This window comes from Somniosus microcephalus, unplaced genomic scaffold, assembly GCF_052327205.1.
Source record: "Somniosus microcephalus isolate GS21.2 unplaced genomic scaffold, FLI_Smic_1.0 scaffold1059, whole genome shotgun sequence".
Classification (NCBI taxonomy): Eukaryota; Metazoa; Chordata; class Chondrichthyes; order Squaliformes; family Somniosidae; genus Somniosus; species Somniosus microcephalus.
This window is the reverse complement of record NW_028226246.1, coordinates 344-14,063: the sequence shown is the minus strand read 5'-3', so window position 1 is coordinate 14,063 and position 13,720 is coordinate 344. Positions and strand designations below refer to the sequence as shown.

The 13,720-nt window shown below is 46.5% G+C and overlaps 1 protein-coding gene across 1 annotated transcript; it reads left to right on the top strand.

Annotated features, from left to right (window-relative positions):
• The first annotated feature begins 4,199 nt into the window (after nt 1–4,199).
• On the top strand, nt 4,200–12,320 carry LOC147080870 (zona pellucida sperm-binding protein 3-like). The gene is made up of 9 exons (XM_085981054.1): nt 4,200–4,643; nt 5,207–5,322; nt 5,410–5,513; nt 5,604–5,781; nt 5,886–6,012; nt 11,067–11,155; nt 11,240–11,361; nt 11,437–11,571; nt 11,650–12,320. The coding sequence occupies exons 1-9, from the start codon at nt 4,242–4,244 to the stop codon at nt 11,772–11,774; spliced, it is 1,398 nt and encodes a 465-aa protein (XP_085837180.1). The 5' UTR covers nt 4,200–4,241; the 3' UTR covers nt 11,775–12,320.
• Nucleotides 12,321–13,720: the final 1,400 nt, after the last annotated feature.

The following is a 13,720-nucleotide window of genomic DNA, read 5'->3' as shown; positions in this document are numbered from 1 at the left end:
GTAGCTGCAGCAGATCAAAGGCCGGATTCGGTCAACAAAGCCTGTTCCTTCCAGAAGCCAGCCAACCGGTGAGAGGAATCTACCCCCGAATGGTGGACCTCTTTCTTTTTGGCGTATGGATGCATTCTGACCGATGGCTTGCTTCCTTGTTTAGATGGTCCCTGGTGAACGAGTTGGGCCTCTCCCTGGTGGAAGGATCCAATGAGGTTTGTGCCTGTTGTGATGGGGGCAACTGCAGGGGCGAGAGATTGCGATCTGGAGGAAGACCACACTCCAGGTGCAGGAGGGAGGTCCCATCTGAGCTTGGAATGTTGTGTTGGGTGTTGAGGGTGAAGAAGGATGTTTTGTAACTGGATGGAACTAATTGTTGCAGAGTCTGAGCCTGTGTGGGAGAGTGAGGCCTCACTTGGACCTCTGATCGTTCTGGATGTAGATCTGGACCTGGTTCATTCGGTGGATAGTGAAGCTGTTGGGACTCGTGAGGATATTCCGAGTTCTTATCGAGGTGAGTGTTGATTGTATGAAAACCCAATTCCAGTCCTGTGACTCCTGACTCCATATTGGCTTCTCGTTCTCGGCAGGTGATGTGCGTTCTGAGCTGCTTCTGGTCGTGGCTGTGACGTTGGCAGCTGGGGTCCTGATCTCCACCTCTCTGGTGGCCTTCCTACTGTCCAGGAAACACAACTGAATCCTCTCCCTCAGTTGAGCTGCTTTATTTGTCAAAAAATGCTTCAATAAAATTGAAATGTGACTTGGTTGAGTTACAGTCTTTGGTGTTGAACTGGTTTTTAAATACACTGTCATGGTGGTTTGACCTAAGTTGTCTAAATGACACTAGACCAGTTTTGGAGGCCTATATTTAACTGAGAATTTCACCACACACCGCTCAGTTTTGGGTAGTTGAAAGTAGGCATTTGCACCTGGAATAAGATTGTGGCCTTAATAGGATGGCAACTGGAATCATACAGCACAGAAAGAGGCCATTCGGCCCATCGTGCCTGTGCTAGCTCTTTGAAAGAGCTCTCCAATTAGTCCCACTCCCCCCGGCTCTTCCCCATATCCCTGCCATTTTCACCGCTTTGTACTTATCCAATTCCCATTTTTGAAAGAGACTATTGAATCTGCTTCCACCGCCCTTTCAGGCAGCGTGTTCCAGATCACAACTTCTTCTTTATATTAGAAGTCTCCTCATCTCTGGCTCTCTTGTCAATGACGTCACTTACTAACCCTTCTGTCAGTGGAAACCGTTTCTCCTTATTTACTTTAATCAAAACCCTTACCATTTTGAACCCCTCCCTTGACCTTCTCTGCTCTAAGGAGAACAATCCCAGCTTCTCTGCAGTAATATTGTGACCTTTGTAAAGGGATGAAAGCGATGGGGAGCTTCTGCCATCTTTCTAGAGCGAGTAGATGGGGTTACAGACACCCAGCTAGGAGTCCGCTGTGAGAATGTTCCAGTCCCACATCGGGGTCAAGAGACTAGACCAAAGCAGCATCTCCTTAATTGGCCATCTTGCTCCATGTCCACTGGCGGTAGGTGTGTCTTGGCCCGGTACTGTCACTCTGCTGGCTCTGTTCCACATTTAACATCCCTTAAAGGTTAGTTACAATTGCCTTTTTGAATATAGTGATGTAACCTACCACCCACCATCACACATGGGTGGGTAGTGGAATCAAACAGTGCTGAGGGGATTGGTAAATGATCAATTATCTTTTTCATTGCACTCTGGCTTCTGGTGCATTTCCCCCACCCGCCCAAAATCCTTCGCCCACCCCACCTCCCATCACCCCCTGTTGGTGGCCGTGCCTTCAGACATCTGGCACCTCAGCTCAGACATTCTCTCCCTAAATCCCTCAACCTCTCCTCCTAATACATTGCTTCAAACCTACATCAGTGTCCAGGCATTTACCTGTCCTAATGTCTCCTCCTTTGACTCTGTCAGGTTTTTGTCTGATTTACGTGAGTTGAATGCTTTGCTTAGTTGAACATTGGGCGGTGTAACAAGGCACCACTGCAACCAGATGGTGAGGATAAAGGGGCAGGAATATAAGATGGCCATTAACAGATCAAATTAAGAATTTAGGAGGACATTCTTTACACAGAATGTGGAACATGGAGTGGTTGAAGCAGATATATTTGGAGTTGAGATACAGGTCGACCATGATCGAATTGAATGGCAGAACAGGCTCGAGGGCCTGAATGGACTCCTCCTGTTCATTTGTAAAGGAGGCTGGTAGCATAGATGAGGGAGGATGAAATAGAGGGCTCTGTGGGGTGGGGAGTTAGATAGAAAGCAAAGCACGCTCTACGCTGTCCCATCAAACACTCCCAGGGCAGCGAGAGTACGGGTTAGATACAGAGTAAAGCTCCGTCTACACTGTCTCATCAATCACTCCCAGCGCAGGTACAGCATAAGTTAGATACTGTTGTGTCCCCTTGTGTTTTTATTACTATGTAATACAGGCACTTTTAACTCATTTCTGGTTTACAGCTTTTACTCAGTGCTTTCATGATGTTGCTGCCGCATGGTGCGGAGTGATACAAGATGTCCGACCTTGCACTGTGCACTGCCTGACACAGTGTGCCACATAGCAGTATAAATGCACTAACCAAAGTAGTTCCATATAACAATGTAACAAGTAGTTCCATTTAACAATGTGATAATATAACGATGTAACAGATACAGGTTACAGCATGAGTTAGATACAGAGTAAAGCTCCCTCTACACTGTCCCATCAAGCACTCCCAGTGCAGCTACAGCGCGGGTTAGATACAGAATAAAGCTCCCTTTACAATGTCACGTCAAAATCTCCCAGGGCAGGTACAGCACGGGTTAGATATAGAGTAACGCTCCCTCTACACTGTCACTTCAAACAGTCCCAGGACACGCACAGCATGGGTTAGATACAGAGTAAAGCTCCCTCTGCACTGTCCCATGAAACACTCCCAGGGCAGGTAGCGCACGGTTAGATACAGAGTAAAGCTCCCTCTACACTGTCCCATCAAATACTCCCAGGACAGGTACAGCACGGGTCAGATACAGAGTAAAGCTCCCTTTAAACTGTCCCATCAAACACTCCCAGGGCAGGTACAGCATAGGTTAGATACAGAGTAAAGCTCCCTTTAGACTGTCGCATCAAACTCTCCCATGGCAGATACAGCATGAGTTAGATACAGAGTAAAGCTCCCTCTACACTACCCCATCAAACGCTCCCAAGGCAGGTACAGCACGGGTTAGACACAGAGTAAAGCTCTCTTTACAATGTCCCATCAAACACTCCCAGGGCAGGTACAGCACGGGTTAGATGGAGAGTGAAGCTCCCTCTACACTGTCCCATCAAACACTCCCAGGGCAGGTAGAGCACGGGTTAGATACACAGTAAATGAACAATTGACCCAGCAACAACTGCTGTTAGCGGAAGAGAGTTCCAAACCTTTCCCACCCTTTGTGTGTAGAAGTGTTTCCTAACTTCACTTCTGAAAGATCTGGCTCTAATTTTTAGGCCATGTCCCCTTGTCCTGAACTCCCAACCGGCGGAAATAGTTTGTCTCTGTGTACCCTATCGGTTCCCCTTAATATCTTGAAAACTTCAATCAAATCACCCCTTAACTTTCTAAATCCCGAGCTTTTCACCATTGGGAAAGTACGCTGATCTATCCTTTTTCGATCCAAAGTGGATGACTACTGTATTAATGGTGCCCATCAAAATGTGCCCTTGTGCGACTCTTTCAGGTGGGGGTGATTGACCAAATTGTAATAGGCCCTCGTGGCAATAAATCCATCAGTTCTGGCATTTTTTTCCTTTTTTTATTCTTCTTATTTTTTCTTTTTTTGTCAAGTTTTATTAAAAGTTTTATTAATTTACAGTTGATTAGTTTAACCAAAAGAGCACCCCTATTGGTCGAATGTTTTCTTAAGTTACAGTCAATTGCTTTAATCAAAAAGAGCAGTCAAATTTGAAATTAGTTTGTTCAGGTTCCTTTAAAGTTTTATTTATTTACAGACTAACTGGTTAATCACCCACACATAAAAGTGTACAGTTGATTGGTGTAACCACCCAATCAAAAGAGTCACTCCGATTGGTCGAATTAAAATAGGCCCTCCTGGCAATAAATACATGAGTTCTGGCATTGGGTAGAAATTGTGGAGCTTGGGGTTAATTGGCTCAATGTGACTGCAGGTTGTGTGTATAAAAGGTGCTTGTTGAGGGGTGCAGGGATAGTTGAGTTGTTTAGTATCATGGGGGATTTTGTAGTGAGGGGTTTGCTCCCAGTGCTGGTGTTAGTTGGAGCTGTTTGTTCCTCTGATATTTGGCAACAGTTTGGGGGCCAGAGGTTTCCATGGAGAAGAGTAAAAGCCACCCCTGGGCCTCAGCGAGTCCCTTCTCCTGGGTCTCCCTTTGGCTCCGGTTTCAGTGTGTCTGAGGGGCGCAGTGTGTCTCCACTGCAGACTGTGAGGGTGCAGTGTGGAGAGCACAACCTGCTGGTCAGGGTACAGATGGATTTATTTGGAACCAGACACCTGATTAAAGCTGCTGACCTGACCCTGGGGACGGCAGGTTGTCGGCCAACCGGGATCTACTCTCAGAACCACACCGTCCTCTTTGACTATGGGCTGCATGAGTGTGGCAGCAGAGTGAAGGTAATGTGATTCCTCAACTCTTGCTCTAAGCTTGGTGGCTGGATTAGACCCAACTCTTTATTCCTACCTTTGGTGAAATGTCATTGATGTTGAGGAGATTCCTGTCTCCTGCTTTTAAATCCTCAGACTTGTGTTGAATTATGCATTGTCCTTGGCTTTAACTGGTCTTCCTGAGTCTCCAACCTTGTGATCTCAGCCCTATTGGCCTTGAGCCTTCACTTAGTTCTTCAAACTTTTCCTTCCATACATCTTGTCTTGTGGATTTTCAGGTCCCTGGGGATTCAGTTTAATGGTTCAGTTATCTACAATATTCAGCTTTTGTCTCTCTTTCTCTCATACAGAGGAGCTGCGATTAAAGGAGGATTTAATCTTGTTCTTTTCATTGCTCTAAATTATCAACCTGTGGCTCCTTTTATTGAAGTGAAGCTGTCCTTTCATTGAGTCTTTATTCTGTTTAATTGTCTTGTGCTTGCAATCCCCCTCCTTGCATTAGCGACTGAGGCTGCACAACTTCCAACCACCTGAGTAGAATGTTGTCCATTTCTGAACCTGATGTCTTTCAGATGTCTGGAGATTTCCTGGTCTACGCCACCCACCTGAACCACACCCCCAAGGCCCATGGATCTGTCATTGTGAGAACTAATGGAGCTGTCGTTCCCATTGAGTGCCACTATTTTAGGTAAGATTCTTTACACTGTCGTGAATAACGTCTACAGCTGGTGTAGTTCTCTGACCTTGTCCTAAAATGGCTCCATTGTCTTTCCAGGAAGGGCAATGTGAGCAGTGACCCGATCAAGCCCACCTGGATCCCGTTCAGCTCCACCAAGTCTGGAGAGGGGCTTCTGTCATTCTCTCTGCGCCTAATGAACGGTATGTGATGGGTGGATGGGGAATGACTTCCTGTAGTCACCCACTGGCAGTTGTACCCAGTCTCCAACCCTTGTCCCTCTTGTACTTCAGATGACTGGCTCACAGAGCGCACCTCGACTGTCTACTACCTGGGTGACCTCATTCACATTGAGGCCTCTGTTTCAATGACCAACCACATGCCCCTGAAGCTCTACATTGATCGCTGTGTCGCTACGTTGAGCCCAGACACGGACTCCACCCCGAGATACAGCATCATTGACTACAATGGGTAAGGAGCGCTCTGCTTTCTCCAGCTGGTCCTGTCTCAATGGCTTCTCTTGATTCACTCAATGTCCCTTTTTAAAAAAAAAAAAAAAAAAATTATTTCTTCAGTTGCCTCCTGGACAGCAAAGCTGAGGACTCCTTCTCAACCTTCGTGTTGCCAAGAGACGGGCGTGAGCTGGACAAGCTCCACTTTGACCTGGATGCGTTCCGCATCTTTGGAGATGACCGTTCTTTGGTAAGAGGAAGCCGACCATTGCAAAGTATTTACAGCCATTCTGCATAACTGGCTTGTGCTCCACACGAGTGTCCTCCCACGCCTCTTCATCTAACTCCAACATATCCTTCTATTCCTTTCTCCCTGATGTATTTATCTAGCTTCCCCTTAAATGCATCTACACTATTTGCCTCAAACACTCCGTGGTAGCGAGTTCCATATTCTCACCACTCTGGGTAAAGAAGTTTCCCCTGAAATCCCTCTGCTGTATATCCTGTGTACTCCTATGAATCACTAACATTACCCACTTTTCTCTCTGTTTCTAGCCAGCTTGCTATCCATTCTGCTACTTGTCCCCTGAATCCACCTGTTCATTGAGTTCCCAAGTTGGGAGGTGTTAAGTCTGTGGGTTGTATTGTAAATAATCCACAGACTCCACGATTAACAAAATAAAACCGGTCTTTACTATTCAGAGGTTCGGGCGATTCTGCCCTAGTTAACGTATCACAACCCTTATATACTGGTGTGGTCACTATCGGTATTACAGTATACATGAGCCAACAAATAGTGCCACCCTAAAGTAGTGCTCTTAAAGGCGAACGGTTACATTCAATAGTTCCCTTAAAGGTAAACGGTTACATACACAACACTCCTCCCTTTTTAGCTTATTACTTACAGAATCCCGTTAAACATACAATCTTCAACTTTATATATACAGTTTGCAGATATACTCTCGATGGAGTCAACGTCATATAACTTCATGTTTAACATAACATAATAACATATATAACTTCATGTCAAAACAGATCACAGATTCAGTCTCTGCAGGAACAGTTGCAACATACTTTCAGTGGAACAGTTTACAGGTTCAGTCTCTGGGAACAGTTCGTAAATTCAGTCTCTGATCTTAATTCGTTCCAGACAGCATCTTTTCGTAGTGTTTGGCCGGAGGTTGTAGAAGTAGTAATATTTTAAACAATTATTATCTTCGGCTTCTTCTATTTCTCTCCTGCCTTTTTACAACTCTTGACGTTCCCATCTTCTCGGCGGCCAGCTGTAATGCCACCAACTCTCTGTTCTTTAGACCTTAAGTGCTTCCTCCGGATTTCAGCACTTTGGGAGTTTCCCTCACAATTTAGGCATACCACATCCTCGTAGTATTCAGTGTCACTCAACAGGTCATGGTCACATTCGGGGTCATCCTGAGTTAGTCCATCGAGAGGCCCTTCTACTCCTTCCTTACCCAACTGGACGCTATCCGACTGCTGTTCCTTCTCTATCTCTCTTTCTTTCCGTCGTAGAGCCACCTTCTCCCAATGTTCCGTAGACTTTTGGTGCTCCTCCATGATTTCTGCACTTTGGGAGTCGAAGTTACAAGCTGGGCAGGACAGGACATCGCAATTTTCGGTGCAGTCCACCAGGTCATGGTAATATTCGGTGTCGTCCTGAGCTAGGCCAGCTAGAGGGTCGTCTATTTCCTCCATACCCAGCTGGACGTTAGCCAGCTCTTGTTCCAAATCCAGACATCTTTCCTGAAGAGACTTCTTCATGTGTACCTCTTCGTCCAGCTTTTTCTTGGCTTTCAGCAAGTCGTTTACTAATGACCTCATTAGTGATTTTAATACTTCAACTTCCTTCAATAATTTAACGAGTTCTGGGACATCCTGCATTTCATGTTCTGCCATGTCTTCCACCACTAATTTTTCATCTATGGATGGAATCTTTACCGATGAGTCAGCCTTGGCCTGAAGCTCATCAAACATTTCCTGCAGCCTTTGGACTTCTTGCTCATGGTCAACCTTCAGTTGCTCATGTGCTTTCACCAACACTAGCTTTTCGGAGGTTGCCAAGTTAACCCCTTCCAGGATTGTAGTCTGGGCCTGTTCATACTGTTCTTTCAACTCGTTACACTCTGCTTGCAACAAGTCGTAGAGATGAACTGGAATAAAATCCTGGCTTCCTGAAGATTCCTCTGCAATTGGTGTTTTTGCAATTTCCTGTTGGAGTTCAGCCAAGGCTGCTATGTTATCTGCCTCTCGAAGTCTCACTGCCATCAATTCTTCTTTATTCTTGCAGTCTATCTCAGCCATCTCCCGTTTACTCTCTTTTAACTGAGTGAGTAGCCCCTTATTCTGGGCTGAGAGATATTTCACCTTCTCCTGTAGACCATAGCACTCCTTCTCTGCTCGACATAGCTGATTTCTGCTGATTTGGTTCTGTGTTTCAAGTTCCAACATCCTTTGCTTAGCTGCTTTCAGTTTCGCCTCAATAATCCCCTCTCGCAACATATTCACATCAGGTAAAGAAGCGTTTCTCTCTTCCATGTCCAAGATTTGTTTCTGCATCTCCTTAAGAGCACACTGCGATTCAACTTCTCTTAACCTTGCCTGCACTAGCTCCGTCTCTAATTGCAGAACAAAATCCTCAGTGTAGCGTGGTTTGCCCTTCTGCTGTATCTCTAGATCATGCAAATATTCTAACTCCTGAACATCATAAGGGAGATGTGATCGGTAATTGGTCACGATGGCTCTATGGTCGCTCTCTCTGCTTGAGCCAGTAGGTTCTGTTGTCTTTCCAGACTCTCCCATTCGGTGTCATAGAACTTTTTCATTGTTTTCATCTCTTGTACGAGGCGGTAACTTAATTGTTCTAATTGTTGTTGTACTTTGACACAACGTTGAGTTTGAGCCCGGTGTTCCTCCGTAATGCATATGTCTGTAGCTTGAACAGACTCAGAATTCTCTCTTTATGCACGCCATCGATTTTCTAACCTTAGTCCGTGAGTTCATGTTAACCTTGTTTTTCATACATAAGCTGGACTTATCGTCTTCCGGCTCGGAGTCTGAGCTGCTTGTCTGCACCGAGTCCTCACTCGTCATTGCTTGTAGGTAGTGCCATTCCATGTCTATTTTCTGCATCCACTCCCGCCCTAGGAGTGGTGGTCCTCCCTCAGGTAGTACGTACAAATTCATTCTTGGGTGTACTTTACCCCTATCTCTCACCTTGACTCTTATTTTCCCCATGGGGTATACGTTATGCCCCGTGTATGTCTGATACGAACTTGGTATTTCTTAAGGGTATGTGAGAGAATAGTCGGTGGTAGTCCTTTTGGTTGATGACTGATACAGCTGATCCCGTGTCCAGCTCCATTCGTACTTGGACTCCAGCTATTTTTAGTGTGACCCAGATCGTCTGTAGATCAGTCACTTTACCCACATTGTGGATTCTCAGACTATCCAACTCCTGGCTGTTTGGGTCTGAGTCTGAATTTTGTTCGTCTGAACTCTTTCCAGCCACCTGATGTACCTTGTTGTACTTTTCTTGTGGTGGTGGCTTCCTTTGCTTGTTGGTCTTCTTTCCGGACCTGCATACCCTCGCGATGTGACCCAGTTTGCCACATTTCCTGCACTCCTGGTTCTTAAACCAGCACTGATTCTGGTCGTGTGTTGTCTTTCCACAACGGTAGCATTTGGAAGTGCTTGCAGTAATTTGGTCCACCCAGAGTGCCGCTGCCTTTTGCTGCATTTCCGCCGTTCCTTTCGCTGCGGCTTCATGCGATGAAGCTATGAGGACAGCCCTGTCCAGTGTGAGGTCGTTTTCTTCCAGAAGTCGCTTCTGCGTTCCTTCTTTGGCCAAGCCGCATACGAACTTGTCCCGCAGCGCCTCTGTCAAATTCCCTCCAAACTGGCAGTATTTCACTAGCTTACGCAGTTCGACTAAGTATTCTGCATTGCTTTCATCTTGCCTCTGGGTTCTGGCGTAAAATTTAAATCGTTCAGCCAGCATCAACGGTGTGGGGTTCAAGTGATCCTTCAGCACTGCTACGATCTCTTCGAAGGTCTGGTCCACTGGTTTAACTGGTGCTATTGGATGTTTCAAAAGCCCGTATGTTTTTGCTCCCATCGAATTTAACAAAGTTATTGCCTTGTCGTCGTCCTCAATTTCGTTGGCTACGCAATATATTTCTATGCGTTCCACATACGTGGCCCAGTCTTCTATTTCAGCATTAAAATCATTAATATTTCCTCGCTTAGGCATCTTCTTCTCTTTCCGAGAACAGTACAAGTATTTCTTTACTTATTATTAATTTTCTTCTCTTCTTGAACACACCAGCCTTTCTGAAAATTCTAATTAATTTTCTAAGATAGCGGTTTCCCGCTTCTGTCTTCCCCAGCGGTTTTCCCGCGAAAATGGCGGCTTTCCTGCGCTTCTCGCTCTCCCCGCCCACTTCAATGGCGGTTTTCCCGCGCTTCTCGGCGCTCTCCGCCCACTTCAATGGCGGTTTTCACCCGTCCCCCGACGCTGACTGTCAGCCCGAGTGCGGCCCGTATCTCCTGTGCGATCGCTGGTGCGCCGCCTGCCCGAAGCGGTTCTCAGCCCTTATCACCGGTGCGATCGCTGGCCCGCTAAGCGCCTCTCGCTTGCACCCTCCCGGGCTCTGGCTCACCCGCTCACGCGTTTCACCGCGGCTCTTATCAGGGATTGCGATCGCCCTTATCTCCCGATCGATGGCCCGGCTGCGCCTCGCACTCCAAAGCGGCCCGGCCCTTATCTCCCGATCGATGGCCCTGTACCTCTGTCTTCCCAGCCTGTTTCTCCTCACAAGCTGCCTGGATGTCTTCTGCTCTGCAGTGCTCAGTCGCTGATGGAGGCTTCAGGGTCCTAATGCCTGTCACTTCCAGTGGGGTGGTGAGATTTGAAACCTTCAACGTCCTGTTTGTGGACGAAGCCGCCGTGAAATAACTGCCGCAGAGTTCGAATCCGACTCGTCGCCAATGTTAAGTCTGTGGGTTGTATTGTAAATAATCCACAGACTCCACGATTAACAAAATAAAACAGGTCTTTACTATTCAGAGGTTCGGGCGATTCTGCCCTAGTTAACGTATCACAACCCTTATATACTGGTGTGGTCACTATCGGTATTACAGTATACATGAGCCAACAAATAGTGCCACCCTAAAGTAGTGCTCTTAAAGGCGAACGGTTACATTCAATAGTTCCCTTAAAGGTAAACGGTTACATACACAACAGGAGGGAGTCACTATATAATGACTTGTGTTGACTGTGTCCCTCAGATTTTCATCTCCTGTCACCTGAAGGTTGCTGCAGTGGATCAGAGAGATTCCATGAGCAAAGCTTGTACTTTCCAGAAGATGCAGAATGTGTAAGTGCCCCCTCTCTCCCTCAGGGATGTGTTGTGTGGGGAAGTGATGCCCAACCTGATTGTGAAACTGATTCTCTTGTTTAGCTGGACCCCATTGGAAGTATCCAACAATGACGTTTGTGCCTGTTGTCACTTGGGCAACTGCAGTGCCACAAGGGAGTTTGGATTTGATTCCAGAGCAAGGAGGGATCTTGCACCTGACGCTGGTAGGACATTGATTGATTCTCTAGATGTTGGAGGTTGCCCTTTACCCTCTCTAACTGGAATGTTTGATATTGCAGGGAGTGATGCTGAATTGAAGTGGGAGGGTGAGGCCTCCCTTGGACCCCTGGTCATTCTGGACACTGATGTGACAGACCTGGCAACTGAGTCCCTTAATGAGGTTGAGCAACGGATGGAGGAGAGGTCTCCAGGTGGTGAGTTGGCCGACTGCTAGTTTCCATTTCCCCCTCAGTATTTCCTTCACTCACTGTTGGTTTCTCATTGCTGTTTAGGTGTGGAGTCTGAGGTGGTCCTGATGGTGGCCCTGACTGTGACTGCTGTGTCTCTGATCTCTGCTTCGTTGATCGCCTTGTTCCTGTACAGGAAACACAAGCAAACCCTGCGCAACAACTTGTGATTAATAAAGTGAAATTAGCAAATCTGTAATGGTTATTGCTTGCATTTGGTCATTGATCAAGGCTGGGGATTTGCATTCTGAATATGGGAAGTTTTCCATATTTATTTACTTCCATTAATGATTCTTGACCCAGTGGCATGCCTACTGAGTGTATTTAAGCTTTTCACCAGATATCAGGCTACTGGGGTATCTGCCCCATTTCACTAGTTTATTAACAGCAACTTGGAAGTGTTTGCCTGGAGCTAGTTATCTTGGCCTGCTGTTTGTCCCTTGTTAAGGAGGTTTGCGGGGCTCTTGTGGCGTGAGGTTGGTGGAACTGATTGTTGAGCCCCATGAAATTGCAATGTTCCTGGAAATTTTAATGCTGGGATTAGCTTATTACTAGAAGTGGAGGTTGTTTAGTCCTCTATAACTGACTGGGATAATGAGTCTAAATGGGGTAGATGTCCATATTCTAAAAATGATAGAGGCACTAGTGAGGGTGCAAAACATTTACTAGGATGATGCCAGAACTGAGATTCGACTTACTAGGAAAGATTGACCTGTTTGGGTTGCCTTCTCTAGGAAAGAGAAGGCTGCGGGTGTTTAAAATTATGACTTGGTTCGACAGGTTAGATATCGAGATGTTTCCACTTGTGGGCAAGACCAGGACTAGGGGCCTGTAACTACAAGGTAGTAACTAACTAATGACTCCAATGGTGAATTCAGGAGAAACTTCTTTACCCAGAGAGTGGTGAGAATGTGGCTGTCGCTATCACGGAGTGGTTGAGGCGAATGGTGTAGCTGCATTTAAGGGGGAGCTCGAAGCATGAGGGAGGAAGGATATGCTGTTTGGGTGAGATGAAGGGTGGGAGGAGGCTCGTGTGGAGCATAAACACTGGCGTGGACAATTGGGCTGAATAGCCTGTTTCTGTGCTGTCGATGGCTTGTTAACCTGCAGGATTAGTCACCTGAGGAATTGCATCTCTGAAGGCCCCTTAAATGGCTTTCGGTGTTGGCCGTGGCTCAGTGGGCAGCACTCTAGCCTGAGTCGGAAGGTCGTAGGTTCAAATCCCACTATAGAAACCTTGAGTACAAAAGCCAGGCTGACGCCCCCAGTGCTGCACTGTCGGAGGTGCCATCTTTTCGGATGAGAAGTTAAACCGAGGCCACTTCTGGCCCCTCGGGTGAATGTAAAAGATCCTGTGGCACTTTTGGAAGAAGAGCAGGGGAGTTCTTCCCTCTGACCAATTATTATCCATCAGCCAACATCATATGATCTGGCCATTATCACATTGTTTGTAGGCTCTTGATGGGCTGCCATGTTTCTGACAATAGTGACTACATTTCAAAAGTAATTCATTGGTTATGAAATGCATTTTTTAATTTGTTCATGGAGTGTGGGTGTCACTGGCAAGGCCTGCATTTATTGCCCATCCCTAGTTAGCCTTGAGAATGTGGTGGTGAGCTGCCTTCTAGTCCAGTTGGTCAGTGTGCTGTTGGGGAGTTCCAGGATTTTGACCCATTGACGATATACTTGCAAGTCAGGATGGTGTGTGACTTGGAGGGGAACTTGGAGGTGGTGGTGTTCCCATATGCCTGCTGCCCTTGTCCTTCTAGGTGGTAGAGGTCACGGGTTTGGGCGGTGCTGCCGAAGAAGCCTTGGCGAGATGCTGCAGTGCGCCAGTGCTGGAGGGAGTGAATGTTTAATGTGTTGGTGTGACATCCTGAATCTGGGTATGGTGCTGTATAAATAAGATTGTTCTTTCTAAACATCTGACGTGAGTTTGGGACCTACAGTAAAATATAATTATCCCTAACCAACATACTAGGTCCCCAATTGGGATTCAGTTGCCGTACTGGATCTCCAACAGCAGGTGGGGATAGAATCCATACCAACTTAACGAGCACAGTTTTGTATCTCTCTTGTGGCTGACCCTGGTCAGTGAATGCTGGCTGAAATCTGC